Here is a 22460-nt window from a genome sequence, read left to right on the forward strand (position 1 = left end):
AAGGAAGTGACAACAATAAAATGTATTAATATCTGTAAAACACCAAGAGCTCTGCCTGCTTTATTTTTGGGTTGTTTCTGGACTCGTCAGGTGCTTCCCTCTTTCCTAAGGCCTGGTTCCCATAGGAAGTTGATGAGAAAAGGTGACCTCTGATCTGAAATGGATTCTACCACTTGGACTAATATCTAAGTTAATATCTAAGTTAAGTTAGATATTAACTTAGCATGTTAAAGTTAATATCTAAAACATTTTAATTTGATATATGATGCAGGGCACCCAAAGCCAGTGCTCTCTCACAACCTGGAGGGATGGGGTGGGGAGGGAGGTGGGTAGGGGAGTGGTTTCAAGATGGAGCGGACACATGTATGCCTATGGCCAATTCACATTGATGTATGGCAAAAACCGTCACAATACTGTAAAGTAATTATCCTTCAATTAAAATAAACAAATTCTAAAAACTTAGTATCTAATACATATTAAACACTATGTGTCAGGAACATCCCAGGTGCTTTCCATAATAACCACAAATAATATTAAGAGCCAACTTTCATGGATGATCCCTACCTACCAAGTAGGGTTTCTCATGCTTTACACAAATGACCCAGAGCAAGAGCCCTTAAACCCCTCCATTATATACTCTTGATTCATACGCATTTTCATTTAACCCTCATGATGGTCATAATATTCTATGGACTTATGTCCATTGTGCAGATGAGGAAATTGAGTCTAGAGTGGTCAGGACACCTGCCCAAGGCCACACGCTGGTAAGTGGCAATGCGGGGCTTCTACGGCCAAGATGCTACACTGCCCACGTGGGCTCAACTCACAGCCAGCAAGCAACTGTGGTGGTCAGGCTATAGATTGAACAGGGACTTCAGTAGTGGCCCTCTCAAGTCTCTGAGTCCCCGGCCAGGAACACTGGCAGAGCTGGTCCAACCCCCAGCAAACTGCCCAAAACTGTGTTCCATGAAGGGGCTGCTCTACCAGGCAGGGGGGCACCAAAGGCGGGACAAAAATGAGGAGCGAAAGTGATGGTGAACGGTAAATTCCAACTCTAGGTTCCTTGGTATTCCTCTTAGAAACTGCTCACCTCCCCTTCAGGGCCATATTTCCATAGCGAAGCATTTCCTGAAAATCCAGATGCACACAGAGACAGCTCGTGAGTGTCCAACTGCTGAACAGGGGTGAGGGGAGCAGAGTGTGCTCCTGACTATGGTAACAAGGTTCCACAGTAATTCCATGAGCCAGGATGACATTTTCTGGGCAGGCGGCCCAGGAGTGAATGGGAGTTCCCAGAAAGTGGTTTATTCAGAAAAGGATGTAAGTTCGGGCTCAAAAGCCTGTTCATAAGTGAATGAGGAGTTTTGCATGGGAAAGTGATCAGATTGCCCAGGAGACAACCCACCTGCCATGTTGGCTTTGGCAGGCTGCTTTCTGGAAGATGCTGGGGGGTGCTTGTAGTTAAAGGATCTCGAGTGGAGGGAAGAATTTCTGGGACTTTTGGTGTTCCTTCTATACTTTATTTTCTTTCTAATGCCCTGGATTTCTTCCAGGGGCATCACCATTCTTTCTGTCCTCTCATTTTGTGCCTATACATTTCCCAAGAAATACATGAAGTCAAATGCTAACAGAAACATTGGTCTCCCCTTCACAATAGCTGCCACGTGCTCTCACTCACAGTCATATTCTGTGCACTCTAAGGAAGCCAGGAAGAATAAGGAGACTTATTCTTCTTGGTAACACCAGAGCCTAAAACCAGGCTAGCCCAGAGGAGTGCTCAGGCACCATTTACTGGAGGGGTGGATGGATGGATGGACGGATGGGCAGATGGATGGTAGATGGATGGGTAGATGGAGGGTGGGTGGATGGGTAAGCAGACAAATGGGTAAATGAACTAATGAATTAAACATGTCTTCAGACCTTTCCACACTATCTTTTCAATCCCAGCACAAGCCATCTCTCTAGGCGGCCCACTCTCTGCTCTCCAAACATACTGCTTTCTTCCCTCAGTGCTTTACAGGGGCCATTCTTTGCCTTCCTAAAAATTTATAGAAGAATTTCTGCCTTCTTCTCTGCCTAATTCTACTCCCGCCCAAGGCTGAAGCTCATCTAAAGGCCCTCCCTTCTCCTCCAGCCAAAGCAGAATCCTCCTGTCCTCAGCTCCCGACTCATCATTTAGCCCTTGGCTATGAACTCCTTGGACCATCTATTGCCAATCACGCATGTTAAAATGGCTCTGGTAAGTGCTAGTGGAGTACTCTGGCTTCCCTTCTCATATATCAGGACCTAAAATGGAAGATTCCCAAGGGCCAAGCCACAGAACCACAGAGAAGGCAGGAATGCATAGTGGGGAATCCCTTCCCCCAGATGGCGTATGGAGGAGGACCCTAAAGCTTAAGTCATTCAGCCAAGCTGGACTCCCTGAAGGCTTGTGGCTGCAGGCCAAGAACTCATAGGAGCAGGCAATCAGTTAAGGGCAGAGATGACACCACCAGTTATGGCTGCCCCATCAGTACACCCCAACCCTTCACCCATGGTTGGTTATGAGATGTGTTAGCAAGTCCTGGGTAAAACATACAACTCGAAGTCAGGTTTGAGGCATTTTTTTTTTTTTTTTTGATATGTGGCCCACTGAGTTCTCAAAAAAGAGTGAAAATTCCTTTGTTATTGTCAGCTAGATGTTTTTGTTATAACAGACTGAACTCCGAAGAGTAAATACCACTAAGAAGGGGGTCCTGGCTTGGTCAATGAGAGTATCTATGCATATGTGTGTAGAAATGGGTGTGCATACACAGCATAAAGTCAGATCCTCCCACAGGAGTCCCCACTGTGAAGGAAGGGAAAGCAAATGAAAGCATCGCCTGTTAAGCTCTTTGTGTACCAGGCACCATATGTGGCATTTTGGTGAGAGGCCTGTTGTAGGGGGTTGAATGGTGGCCTCTGCAAAGGTTTACCCATGTGCTCACCTCCACATTCACCTGTGAATGTGACCTAGTAAGAAAAAGGGTCGGGACTTTCCTGGTGGTCCAGTGGCTGGGACTCCGTGCTCCCCATGCAGAGGGCAGGGTTCAATCCCTGGTCGGGGAACTAGATCCCACATGCTGCAACTAAGACCTAGGGCAGCCAAATAATTAAAGTAATTACTGCAAAAGAAAAGAAAAAGGATCTATGCTGGTGCAATTAAGCTAAGGATCTCTAGATGAGATAAATCATCCTGGATTATCTGAGTAGGTCCTATATCCAATGACCACCTTGTGAGAGACAGAAGAGAAGACACACAAAGAAGGAGAAGGCCACGTGAAGCAGAGGCAGAGACTGGGGTGAGGCAGGAATGCCCAAAGCCCCCAGAAGCTGGAAGGGGCCAGGAATGGACTCTTCTCGGGAGTTTCTGCAGGGAGCAAAGCCTTGCTGACAGCTTGACTTTGAACTCCTGGACTCCTGATAACTGAAAATAAATTTCTCTTGTTTTAAGGCACCAAGTTAATGGTACTTTTGCTCTAGCATCCCTAAGAGATCAATACAAGGCCCATGGGTTTTCTGCTGCTGGTCCAGGGGTCAACACATGTTCATGAATCAGTTAGTCACAAAGACATTTAACTAGGAGTCAACTATACCAGAGCCAATTCCATTCACTGACTACAGGCCTCAAAATTCTCCAAGCCAGGCTTCAGCAATATGTGAACCGTGAATTTCCTGATGTCCAAGCTGGTTTTAGAAAAGGCAGAGGAACCAGAGATCAAATTGCCAACATCCACTGGATCATGGAAAAAGCAAGAGAGTCCAGAAAAACAGCTATTTCTGCTTTACTGACTATGCCAAAGCCTTTGACTGTGTGGATCACAATAAACTGTGGAAAATTCTGAAAGAGATGGGAATACCAGACCACTTGACCTGCCTCTTGAGAAACCTATATGCAGGTCAGGAAGCAACAGTTAGAACTGGACATGGAACAACAGACTGGTTCCAAATAGGAAAAGGAGTACATCAAGGCTGTATATTGTCACCCTGCTTATTTAACTTATATGCAGAGTACATCATGAGAAATGCTGGGCTGGAAGAAACACAAGCTGGAATCAAGATTGCCGGGAGAAATATCAATAACCTCAGATATGCAGATGACACCACCCTTATGGCAGAAAGTGAAGAGGAACTAAAAAGCCTCTTGATGAAAGTGAAAGTGGGGAGTGAAAAAGTTGGCTTAAAGCTCAACATTCAGAAAATGAAGATCATGGCATCCGGTCCCATCACTTCATGGGAAATAGATGGGGAAACAGTGGAAACAGTGTCAGACTTTATTTTTCTGGGCTCCAACATCACTGCAGATGGTGACTGCAGCCATGAAATTAAAAGACGCTTGCTCCTTGGAAGGAAAGTTATGACCAACCTAGATAGCATATTCAAAAGCAGAGACATTACTTTGCCAACAAAGGTTCGTCTAGTCAAGGCTATGGTTTTTCCAGTGGTCATGTATGGATGTGAGAGTTGGACTGTGAAGAAGACTGAGGGCCGAAAAATTGATGCTTTTGAACTGTGGTGTTGGAGAAGACTCTTAAGAGTCCCTTGGACTGCAAGGAGATCCAACCAGTCCATTCTGAAGGAGATCAGCCCTGGGATTTCTTTGGAAGGAATGATGCTAAAGCTGAAACTCCAGTACTTTGGCCACCTCATGTGAAGAGTTGACTCATTGGAAAAGACTCTGATGCTGGGAGGGATTGAGGGCAAGAGGAGAAGGGGACGACAGAGGATGAGATGGCTGGACTGACTCGATGGACCTGAGTCTCAGTGAACTCCGGGAGTTGGTGATGGACAGGGAGGCCTGGTGTGCTGCGATTCATGGGGTCACAAAGAGTCGGACACGACTGAGCAATTGATCTGATCTGAAAGGGAAAGAGTAAACTTTTCTAAAAGGGTAAATATCCCAGCGAGGTCAGGAGTGGGTGCTTATACCAAGGGTCTCCAGTGGAGTCCTGAGACAAAGCTGAGACCTTCTAGCATGTTCATGTTTTGTCCCCAGGGACAGAGAGGAGGTGGTGGGGAGACAGGGGTGTGCAGTGTGAGTAATTTCACCACCAGTGGGAGACAGGTCCCAAAGCCTGGTATTCCTGGGGTGGAGATGCAGGAGGGAAAATTCACATGCATCACGCTCCTGGGGACTTCAGTGTCTCACAGAAAGATGGCTGCATCCATGTTCCAAAACCAACACAGCATAGACACATTTTTCAAGTCACAAGAGGCAAAATGTGAGATAAAAACCATCCACTTACACATAGAATCCTTGCGAATTATCAATAATATCATAAATCATTTGCGATTTGATGGAGCTAAGCTTCTCCATGGCTGCTGCCCCGCCGTTGTTCTTAATCCACTCCAGGACCAAGCCCATGACATAGATGCTAAAATAGAGTAAAAAAAATACACGTATCCATTTAGATCAGCTTTGCACAAATAACAAGACATCTGAGCAAACTAAAGCTGTACTAAAATAGACTTAAAGACACCATTAGACAAATTAGTTTTAAAAGAGAAAAAAACTAGACTTATGGTGATCATTTCACAGTGTATACAAATATTGAATCGTTATATTGTACACCTGAAACTAATATTAATGGATCAATTAGATCTCAATAAAAATAAGCTTTTAAAAAAAAAAAAAAAAAACTGCTGAGGGGACTTCCCTGGTGGTCCAGTGGTTAAGCCTCCAAGCTTCCGGCCCAGGGGGCACCGGTTGGCTCCCTGGCTGGGGAACTAAGATCCCATATGGCACATGGCACAACCAAAAAATGAAAAATAAAATGGTGCTGAGGGCTCCGTGTGCACCTCCCTGAAAGCCCACAGGAACACAGGTCTTCTGTGGAAAAGACACAGCTCGAGCTGGGCATACGGAGAAGGCCAGCTATGCCCTCTCTACGAGGGGGAACAAAGGTTCCCCAGAGGAATTTGTGTAGACTTAGTTGCTGGGTGTCTAGGTCCAGTGAAGGTCTGGGGGGGATCCCCCCAACATAGCTGCTGCCTCGTTTATTAACACTGTAACAGGGTGGGGAGGGGAAGACATATAAGAAACTGGTCCCAGGGAAGCCCAAGATACTGACTGGCTCCTTCATTGCCTCCAGGTGGCTGGAGAACTCTGGTATTTCTACCCCCAGAAGGTAGCAGAAGCCAATGTGGGGCTGCCCAGGGCCACTGGGCAGAGAATGGCCTGTACCCAGAACCATGCGATGGCTCCTCTGGAAGCTTCCCCAGCGGGCTCCCCAGATGGCTCTGGAAGGAAGGAGAAATGGTGTCCAGGGCCAGAGGGGAGGGAGCTCAAAGCAGAAATCATCCGCTGGGTGTTTACAGCCTCAGCTGAAGCTCTCTGGGTAAAGACTGAGAAATCAGAGGGGCAGAGGAGACAGAAGAAAGCAAGGGGAGGCAAGCACCATTCAGCAGGCTAGGCGCCCTTTTACTGATCAAAAAAAGTCTGAGGCCAGAGCTGCCATTATCTTATTTTACAGATGAGGAAACAGGCTCAGAGAGCTTGACTCTGCATGACTTTTACATCCAACAAGTAGCTGATAAAGCAAGATTCCAACCCCAGCTGGTCTGATCCCAAAGGCCCAGCTCTTTGCACAATAACAAAAGGGCTCTAGACCCTCAGCCACTATCTCACCTGCCAGTGGGGCGGTCAGGCTGGCACCACAGCTCCGACATAGGTGCCAAGAGCAGCGGCTGCAGGGGCATAACAGCTCACACGTGTGTTCCAGATAAGGCGTTCTCCCACTTTACCGTAAGATGCTCTAGAATTTCCATCTAACCCCAAACTGCTCGATCCCCCAGGAACCACATAAACCCACCCTGCCACATGATCCCAGCAGAGTCACGTGTGAGTCCTGCCTGTTCAACAGTACATTTTGGTGACTGGGCTTCCCTTCTCACAGCAGCTGTTTTCCCAGGGTTCCCAAGCTGCTATTTCAGTCATCAAATCACGGCTGCAGCAAAGGCTCAGACCAGGTTCATGGTCCCAGCCAGACCTCAGCACCCACACACTTCCCTCTTGGTGTGTGACTCAGCCCCATACCCAGACTCACTGCCCATGCTCCTGGCTAATCCTAATGAGATCTGAGCAGCACAGTCAGCAGAGAACCCTCCCGTTTTACAAGCTGCCCAGAACTGGCGCCCTTAGCTTCCGTCTACAAAGCCTCAGTGTAAGGCAGATGGCTTGGAAGGAAGCGAGTTCTCCTGGAGACCAGATGCCCCAGAAGTGGAAGGATGTCTGGCCTCATGACTCAGCCGGAACTTCTAATGCATAGCTAACACACGCTTCCACTCCCATACCATCCGAAATCTTCAAAACACAGGGGTCCTAAGATGCTTATGCAGCCTTGCAACTTGGTCTCCATTCTCCCCACTAACCAGGGTATCACTTTTAACTGTTATATTGTCTTCACTTCTAAAATGCCACCAGCTTGGGGCTTCCCTGGTGGCTCAAACGGTAAAGAATCCAACTGCAACGCAGGAAACCCAGGTTTGATCTCTGGGTTGGGAAGATCCCCTGGAGAAGGGAATGGCAACCCACTCCAATATTCTTGCCTGGAAAAAATCCATGGACAGAGGAGCCTGGAGAGCTATAGTCGGTCCATGGGGTTGCAGAGTTGGACACCACCGAGTGACTAACATTTTCACTTTCTTTTCACACAGTGTTAAGTGTACTGTCTAAGCCTGTGCGTTAAATGACTATATAAATCACAGCAGATCCATTCTCTGGAATATCACACCGCAATTCAAAGAGGAAAAAAGGCAAGCATTTGTCCTGACACAGCCGTGTTCACAGTACATTGCTGGGTGGAAAAAGAATTCACAAAGCAGCCTGTATGGTAACATTTCATTTGCATAATTAAATATATGGCTCTATTTGCATCTGCCCTGCACAGCAAGCAGTTAGCAGTAGTTTCGCCTCAGAAGTCTTTGCCAAGATCTTGTGTTAACTTTTCTAAGCAATACAAAATGCTTTTTGGGCACTAGGGATTAGAAAAGCACCCCAGAAAGCCCTGGAAACTCTCCCTGGCTGTTCTGAAGGACTAAGCCTCCTGGGCAGGCCCACATTCCCATTCTGATAAGAAGGATGGCCTGGGTTAGTGGGGAATATTTTGTTTCTCATTAGCTACTTCATACGATAGATAAAACGAATTTATACTTACAGGTCCCGTTAGTCATGGGAAGTAAATCTGCCTTATAGGGTTAGAAGGGAAGTTTAGGAATCTGTTTGCTTGTCCATAAACTGGGCTTAGTGTTAAACAGAATGAGAACATGGTCCTTTATTCCACCCCAATTCACTGCTCAGGGTTACAGGCAATTATGTGAAGGCCAGTCATCCAGTTCAGTTCAAACAAACTGCCCAGGGCCTCTGGTCACTTGGCTCTAATTTTATTAGAAAAAAAAAGAGCTTCTTTTTTAACTTGGGACATTTTCAAGGACTTCCACGTGATACAAAGTTCTGAACTGTTCTGGGTGCCTTATCAGCTCACAGCCAGGCCTGGGGAGGGTGTCATGCACAAATCCTCCTCTCTCCATTCAATGCTTATTCTCACTGGGAGAACTACAATTTTCTAATCTTAAAAATACACCAAATGAAATATTAGTTTTTCAAGTCATAGACTGTAAGTAACTGCTCAGTCACACAGATGTTTACTGTTTTTCCTTTTCTCTTCTTTTAGAGTAAAAGAATCCACGACTCCAAGGGGTGTCCTGGGTCAGAATTTAACCCAATCTCTTTTGACCTCCACATTTATATGATTCTCTCTTTTTTGAATTGGCGTGTAACTGCTTTACAGTGTTGTGTTAGTTTCTGTTGTACAACAAAGTGAATCAGCTATATGCAGTTCTGATCAAATCTTATTGTCAGTCCTGCCCTGAGATGGTCTCAGTTTTCACTTTCCTGATCTGTCTGGAAAAGAAACCTTGCTCTTTTTCTCCCCTTGTTTCTGTGTGTCTGGCTCAGCTCCCTCCTTAGGCAGAAAGGCTCCAGGCAGGGAGTGTCTGCCTCCCCCACCCTGTGCCCCTGCCCCCAGGTAACCAGGTTGACCCTGCACGCCTGACTGGTCAAGGCCCGGGGCGGAGGCCTGCACAGGCGCTGGCAGGGGAATGACCCTCTGTGAGTCATTCAAGAAGGACTTTCTCTCAGTGCCTCCCCCAGGTCTGACTCCAGACATTTTTATTTCCCATTAGACAGACTCACCTGCTAACTCACTATTTCTGCTGACTTTTAATATTAACAGGCTGCATTTTAACATATGCATTACATTAAAAAAAATTGATTTCAAGGTCACTCACTCACATAGAGAAGGTGCCAGAGGGTAAGACAGCTCATCCTGCTCCCCCAGTCTATGCTCTGATCAGAACTGCTGGCCTTCGGGGCACATCCAGGGCCAGGGCTTTCCCGGCCCCACACACTTTCTTGCTCCCAGAGCCTCAGTGGTCTCTGCCTCTGCCTGAAAGACTCACGCGCCCGAGACCAGACCCTGACTGTTTGTTCTAACAGGTAAGGACTGAACGCCTCCCAGCACCTCCTGCCATGGTGTGGCCTGGCTGCAGAGCCCCTTCCCCAGGGGACCCAGCTGTCCAGCACTGCTCAGCACAGCAGGGCTCCTTTCCCAGCTGGCCAGTGGTTACTGGCTTGTCCACTACCAGAAACCCCAGAGACAAGACAAGTGGGCAAGACAGGTTCAGCCCTGCCCCGCAATCCCCACCAGGCACTTCAGAAGCACTTTCAACCGGAGTGAGACAGAGTGGGATTGACAGGTGACCGGGAGAAAATACCAGACACCTCCGTTGCCTGAGGGAAGCAGGGGACACACAGAGAAGAGCTGCTGCAGCCTACGTGAGCTACGCAGAAAACCAGCAACAATTTCCATCAGCATTCCAGCTGTGGAAAAAGCTCTTTTCTTCCTGTGGTAAATTATATGGAAGAAGTGTCTTTCCCACAGGCAGCGCCTCGGAAGGAGACCGCTAACAAAGCCCCAGCCCCCATGTAACTGAGGCCTATACTGGCCCAAGCCCCTCTTCATATGCTCTGTTATGAGAGCATCCACCATCACTGAAAAACTTCAAAGAGCAGGACTCCAACAGCTATCTATTCTCCAGAGATGGGACCCTTCCGACACAAACCCACCCTGGTCATTTTGCTGTTGAAGAGCATGAAGGCACCAGCTGTACTTATCCAGGCTTTCAAGTCAGACCGCCTGGGTTCAAATCCACGCCACTTCCTAGAAGTATGGCTTTGGCTTCTTCACTTGCAAAACGGGAATAACAATTAGAGTACCTATCTCCTAGGGTGCTTGGGAGATTAAGTGGGTCATACGCATCACTATTTACATCACAGATGCCCTGGAAAGATAAGATAGTCTATAAACTCTGGCTCTTATCCCTGCTGGTAAATAATAATACAGCACTAACATTTATAAGCCACTGAGAGCCAGGCATTCACTAAGCACAGTTTGGTGGTAGAGGTTTAGACACTACAGGCTCCTCTGTCCATGGGATTCTCCAGGCAAGAATGCTGGAATGGGTTGCCATGTCCTTCTCCAGGGGATCTTCCCGACCCAGGGATTGAACCCAGGTCTTCTGCATTGCAGGCAGATACTTTACTGAGAGCTACAAGGGAAGCCCCCAAGCACATTTTAGACACATATTTTAATCATCCAATCTTTATCAGCAACTAATTACTCTTGGAGACACCAGATGCACAGATAGATTAAGCAACTTGCCTAAACTCACACAGATTGCTAGTAATAAAATTTATCTGGCTAAATTTTAGGTGTCACAAAGATTTTCACCAACTGCCTGAGTCTGAGAGTTAAAAGACCATAAGGTGGAATAGGCTTACTTTCCCCAAAAGTGCTATAATGCAGACTCTGACTAGGATTAACAGGAAGCCAGGCTAACAGGACCCCTGCAGACTAGGTGAAAAACAGAGAAGTGTTTGTTCCAGCCAGTGTGTCCAATGCCAAGCAGTGGGCTTCAAGCAGGCCCAGCTAGGGAATGAAAAAGGCAGGTAGCCCAGCCTTTGAAAGTTCTTCTCTAAAGTTGCACTGCTCGTTTGAGATGCAGGCATGACACTTCATGTGCAGAAAGCTTTTGGGCTAACAGTGAACCACCAAGGCTACCAAGACCAAACAGAAACACTGCAAAAAAGAAAGGCAAGGAAAGCTGATCAGACAGTGCACAGAGGAGGATGAGGAAGAGGTGAGCTGGGCAGAGAATCCTGAAGGACATCTGGGCGATTAGGTTACCAATTCACAGAATCATGTCCAGCTTCAGAAAGTCACCTAGTATTGATGGGAAATGCTGAGACACCCCTCCTTCCCTGGTCCCCAGGCCACACCCTGGAGTTACCTGAAACAGGGAGGTGTGTTGTACAGGGAGTTATTTCCAGCCTGCACTTTGTAATCCAGGACCGAGGGGCACTCTTTGAGGGCAAACCCCAGCAGGTCATCTCGGACGATCACCACCGTGACCCCTGCAGAGCCAACATTCTTCTGGGCACCAGCAAAAATCACACCAAACTGCCAAAGAGAAAACGTGCTATTTTAAACGTACTTGGTCATCTTTCATAAATGTATGTCAAATTCCCCAATCTCTTTCTAAAACACAGTTTTTATGAGGAAGTAACTCAATTTTAATCCTGTTCAGAGCAAATTCCCTTTTCTAAAGGAATCTCTATCTGGACAGCAAATCAATACTTGTGAGTTTAGAGCCTGCAGATTATGAATCTGCCTGGTCCTTCTCCCCAGGAAGAGGCCAGCCCAAGCCCACCACTGTGAAGACCTTGTATCTATTCCTATTCACTCTATTACATCTCTTTTCTACCTCCAAACCCATCTTTAAAATAAGGCTGCTGTCCTTGGTGACCTAAAGAAACCAATTTTTTAATCTATTTATATTTGTATAAAGGGACAATCAGAAGACACTGAGAAATGAAACAAGCTGCCCAAGGGAGAAAAAAATTCAGAAAAAGAGATGTTTTAATGTACTTTGGGACAATTTCCATGTAAGATATAGAACCTTCTTCCATGTCTCCCCATGAAACCTTTAGGAAAATTCAGTAGCATCCCACATGGGAGGAGGGGGATAGCCTGGCCCAACAGGAAGAGGTATTTTTACAATTGGCATTGTTTAGAATTGCCAGTGTATGGTAAGTGAAAATAAAAAGTAGGCTATAAACAAAATGTATATATTCACACAACAGAATATTACTTGGCCTAAAAAGAAATGGAGTTCTGACATGCTACCACAGGGTGAACCCTGAGAACATTATGCTCAGTGAAAACAAGCTAGACATGAAAGGACAAATATCGCATGACTCCACTGATGTGAGGTTATCTAGACCAGTCAAATTCACAGAGACTAAAAAAATTATATAGAGAATAGTGGTTGCCAGTGACTAGGGGGAGGAAGGACTGGGGTTACTGTTTAATGGGGACAGAGTTTCAGTGGGAAGAAAAAGTCCTGGAGACGGATGGTGATGAGGATTGTACAATCATGTATATGTACTTAATGACACTGAACGGTATGCTTATAAATCGTTAAAACTGTCAATTTTATAATAAGTATATTTTACCAGAATTTTTTTTTTAAAGGCACACTACCACTTAGTTTGTTTTAACTTCCTTACAGATATCACCCTCCTAACCCGTGCTCCCCATGTTGTGCAATGGTGGGTGCCTCTCCCACTGCCCACCCTGGAGATCCACCTGGGAATCTCATGTCCTATGGATGCTCTTGATGCTGGGGTGGCTAACGAGGTAAGGCAGGGCTCCTTCATAGCCCCCCAAGTTTGGATAATGCATATCTTCCCTTGACAACAGCAAGAAATTCCCAAGGTGTCAATGAAAAAAATTTCTAAAAGCCACCCTCAAAGGCAGGTGAATTCCCCAAGGAATCAAGTAGGATCCTGTGAGGCAACTGTCAACAAAGGGCTATGAATGTCCGGATGTAAATATTCTGACAACCAAGGTCGGCCTTTCTCCGTCCTAGTATATGTTAAAATGTCCTTAGAAAAACCAAACTGGGTTCCCCCTGACCCAGGCCTCTTTCAGGCTTTACCTTGGAAACATCCACTGGCCTGGACAGGAAGTTTGAGGACATGTCGCAGACCAGCACTGCTCCCTTGACATCAGGGATAAAGTCAAACTCCACTCCGTGCACAGTCTCATTGGCGCAGTAATACACATAGGAGGCATCCGGGTTGAGGGTCCAGGTGCTCGGATCTGGAATTTCTATCACAGGAGACAAGTTAGGGACTCCACGTTTCCTCCCCTCTTCCCTTAGGGAGACGGGAGTCCACCAGGTACAACACCCCTCGCCTAGCAGGGGAAGACTGATCCCAGAGCATTCACAAGTAAAAGGCATCCTATTCATCTAGTATTACAATCACCACCAGTGTCCTAAAAGGATGCTCCATCTCATTCCTTTGACTTCTACTGGGGGCAAATAATCTTTGAGAATGGTGTGGTAGGTATTTGGGTTTTTCCTTGTCACCCAGCTTCCAACATCCTAGGTCCACGGACAGTGTCCTTTGGGTGCCAGTCTCCCTCACTCTCAGCTCATGTGATTCCAATAGAACCAATTCTACCCACAGCCCTGAAGGGAGAATGCAGTTCAGGCAAGGCCACTTGACTGATTTGGAATGGGACACAGGAGACATGAGACTGTTACTGGGAATGTTTGAGCAGAGGCATTGAAACTTAGGAGAATATAAGGCAATGAGCAGCTGCAGCCATCTTCTAAAAATGAGGGGGCAGCCTTCCTGACTGTGAAGGAGACAGAGGGAGACGCCAGGACCAGGAGAAGTCCCCTCACTGTAGGGGGGCCCTTGATTAAGCCATACCTAAAGCCAACCCAGCCCCTGGGTTTTGCAACTAAGTTAGCAGCCCAGGTGGAGAGGCAAATGGCAACCCATGCCAGTATTCCTGCCAGGAGAATCCAATAGACAGAGAGCCTGGTGGGCTATAGTCCATGGGGTTGCAAAGAGTCGGACACAACTGAAGCCACTGAGCAGGCACGCACACAACAGCCTAGGATCACTCTTTCTGCAGCAGCCAGTTAGTAATCTTAACAGGAACAGGCAGCCAATCTAAATGGTATCAAACAGGGGAAGAAAGAATTGCCCAGGGCAGGGGTAACCTGCTAGCTAAGGAGGGATCACCCACTGGCCAGCATTTCACAGACCAGCTCAGCTACCAGCACTTACTCGTGTAACTCCCAAGTTTGGGGTGGACGATATTCACAGTTCCGAACTTCTTGGCTTCTTCTGCAGCCTTAGCTGACCAGGATCCTGTCACCACATAGTCAGCACATCTTCCTGCTTTCAGGCCAATCAGGTTTAAGGGGACAGCACTGAACTGACCACACCCACCTCCTTGTACAAAAATCACTTTGTAGTTGTCTGGAATGGCTCTGGGCAGAAGCAGAGGTGACAGTAAACAGGGTCAAAGATTGAGAGTGAGTGATGCTCTTCCAGCACTTCACCCTGGGGTGGACACACCATAAGCACAATGGTAAAGCCCCACCTCTGCCTTCCCCAAATCAGTCATTTATCTACTCAATTTCTTGCACAGATATTTACTGGGCCCCACAGTGAAAGTCTGGGCTTCCCTGGTGGCTCAGACGGTAAAGAATCTGCCCGCAATGCAGGAGACCTGGGTTTGATCCCTGGGTTGGGAAGATCCTCTGGACAAGGGAATGGCTACCCACTCGAGTATTCTTGCCTGGAGAACTTCATGGAAGGGGAGCCTGGCAGGGAACAGTGCATGGGGTCGCAAAGAGTCAGACATGACTGAGTGACTAACACCTTCACTCACTTTTCATGTTGAAAGCCTATGGTTACTGTTTTGACAGAATTTTAGCAACACCCTGCTGTTCCTTTAGGGAAGCATTGGATACCACTCTCAGTCCAGCTGGTTCAAGGGTGCCCAATCCCAGCTCCAGGGGATGAGCACATGACCCACACCGGTCAGTGGGGTTTGGTTCTGAAATCTTGGATCCAAACTTCTAGAAAAGAGAAGCTGTTTCTATTGAGGGAAAGAACTTATAGGAGCTAAATCTGCAACCACTGGTGGCCATCTGATAAAGCAAACACATAAAAAAGCAGATCCAGGAGACAGAGGAAAAGACCTTTACATCATGTGAGCTCCTGCACTTTTCTGTCCTATGAAGTAATACATTTATTTATTTACTTAAGCCAAGAGTTGGGTTTCTCACTTGCAACCAAAAGTCCTAAAAGTATATATGTGCTGGTCCATGCTACGAATCAGGTGAACAGTGGAGAAGGATCTTCCATAACCCTTTAGACCTAAGCATGTTTCACCTACTCCATATATATTGAGATTAAGAGCGAAATGATTTGATTCCAGCATGGAAAATTAAGATGATGATTGGGATAGCCACAGGCCATGGAAACTGGACCCGAGCTTTTGAGCAATGTCAGAGCTTAGGAACAGATTATGCAGAAGGCAAACAGCCAGGCGACAGAGCTCCAGAAAAGAGGCTTAAGGAAAGCAGCAAAGAGCTGGGCAATGTGAGAGGGTCTTGGGCTCACCAGCAGGTGGTATGGTGTGCATGTATCTGGTTCTGAGCCATGCCTGCCTATCTCCAGGGCTCCAGAGAATAGCAGAGCAGACAGGCCTTGGGAGGTGCTAACTATCAGGTTCTTGGCAGCTGGGAGGACAGCAGCCCAAAGCAGGATTCCAGGTTTATGTTATTCAGATGCAGTTAACAAGGCCAAGAACTGGATGGAAGGACACCAGAGGTCTGGGTACAGGGCTCCAAAGGGACCGGCCCATACCCTGAGCCAGAAGTCCAGGCTGGGGAGGCTCACAGCCCTGCAGGTCAAATGGCACGCCTTTCGGGCCACATTCCAAGCATTCATGAAGGACAAGATCGCTCCACGAACATACTGGGGACCCAGCAGGCAGCCCCGCGTGCTGCCAAACAGATGATGAGCGCCTCTGACCTGCACATTGTGGTGGGCTTCTAACGCTCCTCAGAAAATGTCACTAAGTCAGCCCCATCTCAGGCATTTTATTAAGGCAATTTAAAGAGCAAGTTATTACACAATTAGTACAAACCCAATTTTGTTAATGAAATAATGCAAGGATGAACCCTAAAACTTTAACAATGATTATTCTTGACTGGTAGGGTTATGGACAATTCCAGTTAAATTTGTGAGTTTTTTTCCCTAAGCTTCCCACCATGAACATGCACCAGTGTTACGAGCAGAAAACAAATAAGTATTGTGTTTCTAAGGTGACCATATTTGTATGTCTATGTGAGTATGTAATGCATAAAACTGTAGCTTAAAGCAGCAATCTATTTAAGAATATAGTTTCCTCTAGGTAAGAAAAGCAGTGCAGATAACTAAGAGAGTTCATTTGAGGAGCAGTTCCCAGAGTTCATAACCCTTAAAATTGCCCAAAGAGTCTGTTAAGAATGAAGTTTCTAAAGAGGCTGTGATTCGACAAGTCTGGGTGGGGCCCAGCACTTGAATTTTTTTTATATCTCTCCCAAGAAGTGATTCTGACAGATTGTATGAGGCCCATAATTTAAAAGCCAGTGAACTAAATTACAATTAATTATGCTGACCACTTGTCATTTAAATCCCTTCTAATCCAATTTAACTTCCACAGTGCTGAAAAATCCCAGATATAATGATTTCAAATCTTTGGAAAAACCACATAAAATAAAAATAAACACACAAATGCAGGATGAGGATCACATTAAAAGCATTATGTACTGATCTAGTGAATCTGGGAGAATCTTTAAAAAGATCTTTTAAAAGAATCTTAAAAAGATGACTTTTAAGAATGAAATATTCTGAACATATAGCAGAATGTAGTAATGCAACATACACCTACGTATATGGATTACCAAACAAGAATAACACAACTTTGTCTTTAAAATTTTATACTTACAACAATTCCCGTACAAGGGTCTCTGTCTTATTGATAATCTTAGAGAAATCTGATGACCTGTGGCTCATTTCTGTGGAAGGAAAAATAAACAAGAAAAATATTCCAGTTCAAAACCAAAGGAACAAAAGTTATTGAAGATGTAACTACAAAATTTGCAAGTAAAATAATAAAGTGAAATGTCAGTTATATTGCATACAAATGATGGACCACACATTTTAAGAGAAAATCCAAACTGATTTTCAAACTGCAAACATTTTAACTTTATTGTCACAGCAGAATGATTTTTTTTCAAGTGGCGATAGTCACTGACTGAGCCATTTGCTAATTTATTCTTCAATCTCTGATTTCTCATCACTTTCTCACAAACAAGAATTGTTTGCAAAGGCTGCCCTTTAGGACAACAGCACAAAACGCCATACTGTGCTGTCCCTTCACAGAAATTTAAGCACATGTCACTTAATTCAAATTAAGGAACAAAATTCAATAGCAATAGCACACAAAGTTAACCCTACGATCTCTTTAATACTCTGTAGCCTCTGGAACTACCAAAAAAGAAAAAGAAAATTAAAGGTTTTAAAAGGTACATTTTAGAACTCAAAAGTCATCTTTCCTAATAACAGAGGGGAGAGAAACAATGGAATTATTAACATGCAAGATCTTCCAAAAAAGGCTTGTATACTTCTATACATTCAATGAGTTCGTGTCTAAGAACAGCAAAAACTAAAAAGAATGTGAAACAATATTATAAATGTTTGGGCACTATTATGCAAATACATAGGATCTTTTGATCTCAGATCCTATGTATAGCAAAAACCGATTATGAAATTGTAAGCTGAGATGTATAAACCCCTCACCAGCATTTATGTTGATTTCAAAATTGCTTTGATCAAACATGCCACAGAAGTTATTAAAATTTAAAAATACATCTACAAATGCCTATGGGAAGACCCAGTAGAAATTTTAGGCTTGATGATGCATTTTAGTTAGTTCCCTTTAAATCCTGGACATTCACAACATCCAAAAGTAAATCTTACCAAGAACACTAATCCCAATTCCTTTGTAGTCTAATAATTCTTTTTGCATCTCTAGCAACACCTAGGAAAAAAAATAAAAGAAAATAAGATGATTTCAGTATGCTATGCACAACTCTCTCTGGACACACAAACTGCAAAAGAGGAGGGGCAAGGAGAAGCTCCACCCGCTGGGTCTGTGAGGAAGCATCTGTCCCTGCCACAGCCAATCCCCTCTCTCTGCCTGTTCCCACCGAACCCCGATGATGCAACTTACATTCAAGTTGAGTATGAAACTATGCAATATGACCAATTCTAAGATACAGTTTTTCCAAAGGCACAAATTTAGAGATAAAATCTCACTTGAAAGTAAAATAAAAATCAAGTAGGAAGTTTTCTAATAACAATTCTTTACCTGTCAATATCAGTTAAAGAATAACTTTGGGAAAAATCTGATTCCCTAGAAAATGTCCCCTTCACAATTGCATTTGCGACTCTCACAACTGCATTTGCCATTCTCTGAAAGCAAAAGCACAAAAATTTCTGGGTATAGAGGACAACAAAAAATAATTTATGCCCAAATTAAACTGATAACTCAATTTTCCATCTTTTGGGTCCACTGGAATGGGTGGGTTGGGCAGGAAGTAGGAAGCACTTGCTGTGAATTAAGACAAGGCTGGGATGCTTCCCAGGTGGCGCTGGTAGTAAAGAACCAGCCTGCCAAGGCAGGAGATGCAAGAAGCATGGGTTCAATCCCTGGGTCGGGAAGATTCCCTGGAGGAGGAGACCCAATCCAGTATTCTTGCCTGGAGAATCCTATGGACAGAGGAACCTGGCAGGCTACAGTCCATAGGGCTGCACAGAGTCAGGCACAACTCAAATTACTTAGCACACACACATACACCCATGGGGGTACTGATCGCCCCCTCAACAACAGCGCTGAAGGTGATAGTCTCATCCCCAGTGTGTAGGTGAAGAATCTCAGCTGAGTCGACAAAAGAACTTAACTGCATGTCCCTATCCAGCCCTTTGACCCATCTTGTAAGATCACTGCAATCCCATAAGCACATTCTGCCTCACAAGAGCAACTGGATAGGTGGGACCCATCTTATGGCCAATCCTTCAGTGCCAGGAAAGGGGGGGAAGGGCAAAGCTCATTCTCCACCCACTGCCCCCAAATACACAGCTCACTTGCTAGAGAGGTGCCTCATTGTTATTTTTCCCAAAGGCAAGTAAAAGGCAAATTACTACACACTGAAAAGAAAAACACCTATTTCATTTATATATGTATGTATACACACACACACACACACTTTAATACGGGCCTCCCTGGTGACTCAGATGGTAAAGAATCTGCCTGCAATGCAGGAGATCCAGGTTCAATCCCTGGGTTGGGGAACATTTGCTGGAGAATGAAATGGCAACCCATTCCAGTATTCTGGCCTGGAGAATTCCATGGACAGAGGAGCCTGGCAGGTTACAGTCCATGGAGTCTCAAAGAGTTGGACACGACTGAAGCAACTTAGCATGCACACATGCACACATATATGTACTTATTTCGTCTACATATTTCATACACATTTCAGTAAGAAGAATAGAAAGCCCTTATCAGAGATGCATGCTGCAGCATTTACAGGAATGAAATGACATAAAATTTGGAACTAGCTTAAAATTTACCTAGAAGCAGAAGGGGAGAAAGAGTATAGGGGAGGGAGTGCTGAAACAAGATTAGCAAAGTGTCCTTAGTTGTTAAATCTTGGCTGGGTCTATAAATTTCATTATATTATTCCCTCTCTATCTTTGAGTATGAGTGAACTGCCATAAAGTAAAAATATCAGAAAGAAAAGCTGTAAAAATGTATACAAAATAGGTGAGACAAACACTTTGTAGAAGCATCTTGCCATCAAAGGAGGTTGCCTTAAAAAATACCAGCTAAAGATCTCATATAACATAACCTAAACTAGATCGCAACTTTGTATGAAAAAACATTTCAGCAATAAAGAAAGAATTATACAAAAAAAAAGGAGGCTTAAGAATTTGTCATCGTTTTTGTTGGACACATTAGCACTGGCTGATCAAACAAACTTATAGTGAATCCTTTTCTTTAGTATAAACAAACATCTGTGATAGAGTCATCCTTGAACTTCTTTTCAGACTCCCTTCCTCTTATAGAATTCTCTTATAGTATTCTCTGAAAAGAACATCTATAAAGGTTTATAACCAAAATCATTATAAAAAGCTTTAAAGACTTCTACCCAAAAAGCATACCCCTCTAATCAAGTGAAGTTTATTTTTTTCAAACTGAAGAATGCAATAATTTTGTGGATCACAACCAATATTTTTTTTAATGAACTAGAATAGACCAAAGAAGAATAGAATATAAAATTGTGTATGTTGTAGTCATCAGGCTAAATACTTCATAAACTTTTTGTTTTGATTATGTGCAGGTACTTCCTCACTTTGTGAAATATATTTTTCATTATGGTTCAGCCAAAAAAAGTTTGCAAAACTTCTCTAATCTTTATAATTCAACTAACTCAAGAAAACACATAAATAGAAACAGCTGCCCCCTCACAGGTTAGAGAGCACATATGAAGGCATAAATCCTCCAGGAAGATAAATAATAAGTAATTGTATTAATAATAACAATTATCTTTATAATAAATGCAGAACAAATTACACAGGAAACAAATATGCAAAAGACTCCAAAACACGGAGGATGAAAACCAGTGAGGGTAGCAGAAACTTTTGCATATTTGTGACAGGAAATCTCACCTATCACAGACTGCAATAACTAAGAAAAAAGTAAGCCCTGTACTCTCAGCTACTATGAGCACTGAGAAAAGCAAAATGTTCTTTACCGTCTAAAATTATAAAAATTCTCTCTTCTTAGGACAACACAGAGAAGGCTCTGGCCCAGGGATATTTCCACTCTGTTTAACAATAGATAATTGAAAGCACTTGGCTATGTCTCATGTTGCTACAAGGTATTATCAGAGTTATCCCGGTTAGAAAACGCAAAATGTAACAGCAGGGGCAGCTGGTCAACGCGTCCAAGGCACATTAGAGACTAGGCCTCCTTCACAGCTGGTGGGGTGGGAAGGAGAATGGGAGTGGGGGGAGTGGGTATTGAAGGTTAGGGAAGGAGCTGGAACCCGGCTGGGGGCTGGAAGGCAGGGAATGAGTTACACTTGCACTTGAAAGGTCTGGTAATGGCCCGGGGGAGAATTCAGTCATTCATTTGCTCCAGAACAAAATGAAGCGAACTGGGCTAGCTGCCCAGTGCCTACCACAGCTTGAATATTAGAATGCCTTTAGGGTACACGCCAGTACAGGGAGGAGAAATCTACGCATGAAACAGAGCAGAGAAAAATAGGTTTAGGGACGGGTGGAGTCTCTGAGAAGCAAAGCGGGAAAGGCTGGGCTGTACTGAAGTCTTTCAAACTTACATTTTTTGAAAAGCAACGTTTCCAAGTGCTAGCTGAAGCCAACACTGCTCCTGAGGGGTTTTGCACGGGCCTCTAGTTTACACTTCGCTCCAATTAACACGATCTCTATTCACCACTCATTCACCATGTCCATTCACACATCCACTCAACACTGCCTGGCTCGCAGCACTGCTGGGCAAGGCGAATGCACAGTTGAGACTTTTTCTTTCCCGCCGCACCCCTAGTCCGACCCGGTTGAAGGCACAGCGCCTGAGTTTGCAGGTGTGTTGAGCAGCGAGCCAGCACGTCCCCGGCGGGCCGAACTCAGAACGCGGCGCACCAGTAGCCGGCGCCAGGGGCAGCTGAGCAAGCGAACTTCAAGTTTCCTTCTCCAAAGTATTCTTCCAAAGGCCCACCCGCGACATATCCTGAACTGGGCGTGCACACTCATGCAGAGTATTTAGGGGACTCGGGGAGGGTAGAGGGGATCCGAGCCCTCCACGCAGGGATGCACAGCCACCAACGCGCCTGCTCCCGCCTGGAGCGCCGTCCTAGCGCGCGCTCCCTGGGACTTACGGAGCGCGGCAGCTTGGCAGGCCCGGGTCCGAAGTTGACCACCGGCATCAGGGAGTCCATGGTGCTGCTGCAGGGACGGCAGGAGTCAGCCGGAGACGACCTATCGATTGAGCAGCGCAAGTTTGCGTCTGGCGAAGACTTTCCGCTCTCTTTCAGTTCCGAGAGGCGCCAGTAGCGGCCTGCACTATCGCTGGCCCTGCGCTGATTGGTTTGCGCAATGGGACTCTCATCCCCCATTGGTCGTGCTTCGCAGTCACGGCTCATGAGCAGTTGCTCCACCTCGCGTTTTCTGTTTCAACCCTTTTGATCAATGCAAGGCACGCGGGAGATTGCACCAGCCTGTCGGCTCGGCTGCTTGCCCGCCCGACAACCGTGGGCGGCTAGAAGCGGTTGCCCTTGCCAACATGCTTTGGCACTTCTGCACCCTTGAGGCCGGTTCCAGTCCTCCAACCCTGACCTCAGACTCCGTGGGCTGCATGGGGAGATGCGGAGTAAATCATTCC

General features: G+C 45.4%; 1 protein-coding gene across 1 annotated transcript in view; it reads right to left on the reverse strand.

Annotated features, from left to right (window-relative positions):
- Nucleotides 1-22140, reverse strand: part of PSAT1 (phosphoserine aminotransferase 1) — a 28433-nt gene extending 6293 nt beyond the window's left edge. The window contains exons 1-7 of the mRNA XM_005892988.3: nt 21958-22140; nt 17978-18038; nt 16944-17013; nt 14225-14430; nt 13078-13250; nt 11368-11537; nt 5265-5393 (exon numbers count right to left, since the gene is read on the reverse strand). Coding sequence (XP_005893050.1) covers nt 5265-5393; nt 11368-11537; nt 13078-13250; nt 14225-14430; nt 16944-17013; nt 17978-18038; nt 21958-22017 — 869 coding nt within the window. The 5' untranslated portion in view covers nt 22018-22140. The remainder of the gene's footprint in view (nt 1-5264; nt 5394-11367; nt 11538-13077; nt 13251-14224; nt 14431-16943; nt 17014-17977; nt 18039-21957) is intronic.
- Between the last annotated feature and the right edge of the window lie 320 nt (nt 22141-22460).

This window comes from Bos mutus, chromosome 8 (assembly GCF_027580195.1).
Source record: "Bos mutus isolate GX-2022 chromosome 8, NWIPB_WYAK_1.1, whole genome shotgun sequence".
NCBI classification, from domain to species: Eukaryota; Metazoa; Chordata; class Mammalia; order Artiodactyla; family Bovidae; genus Bos; species Bos mutus.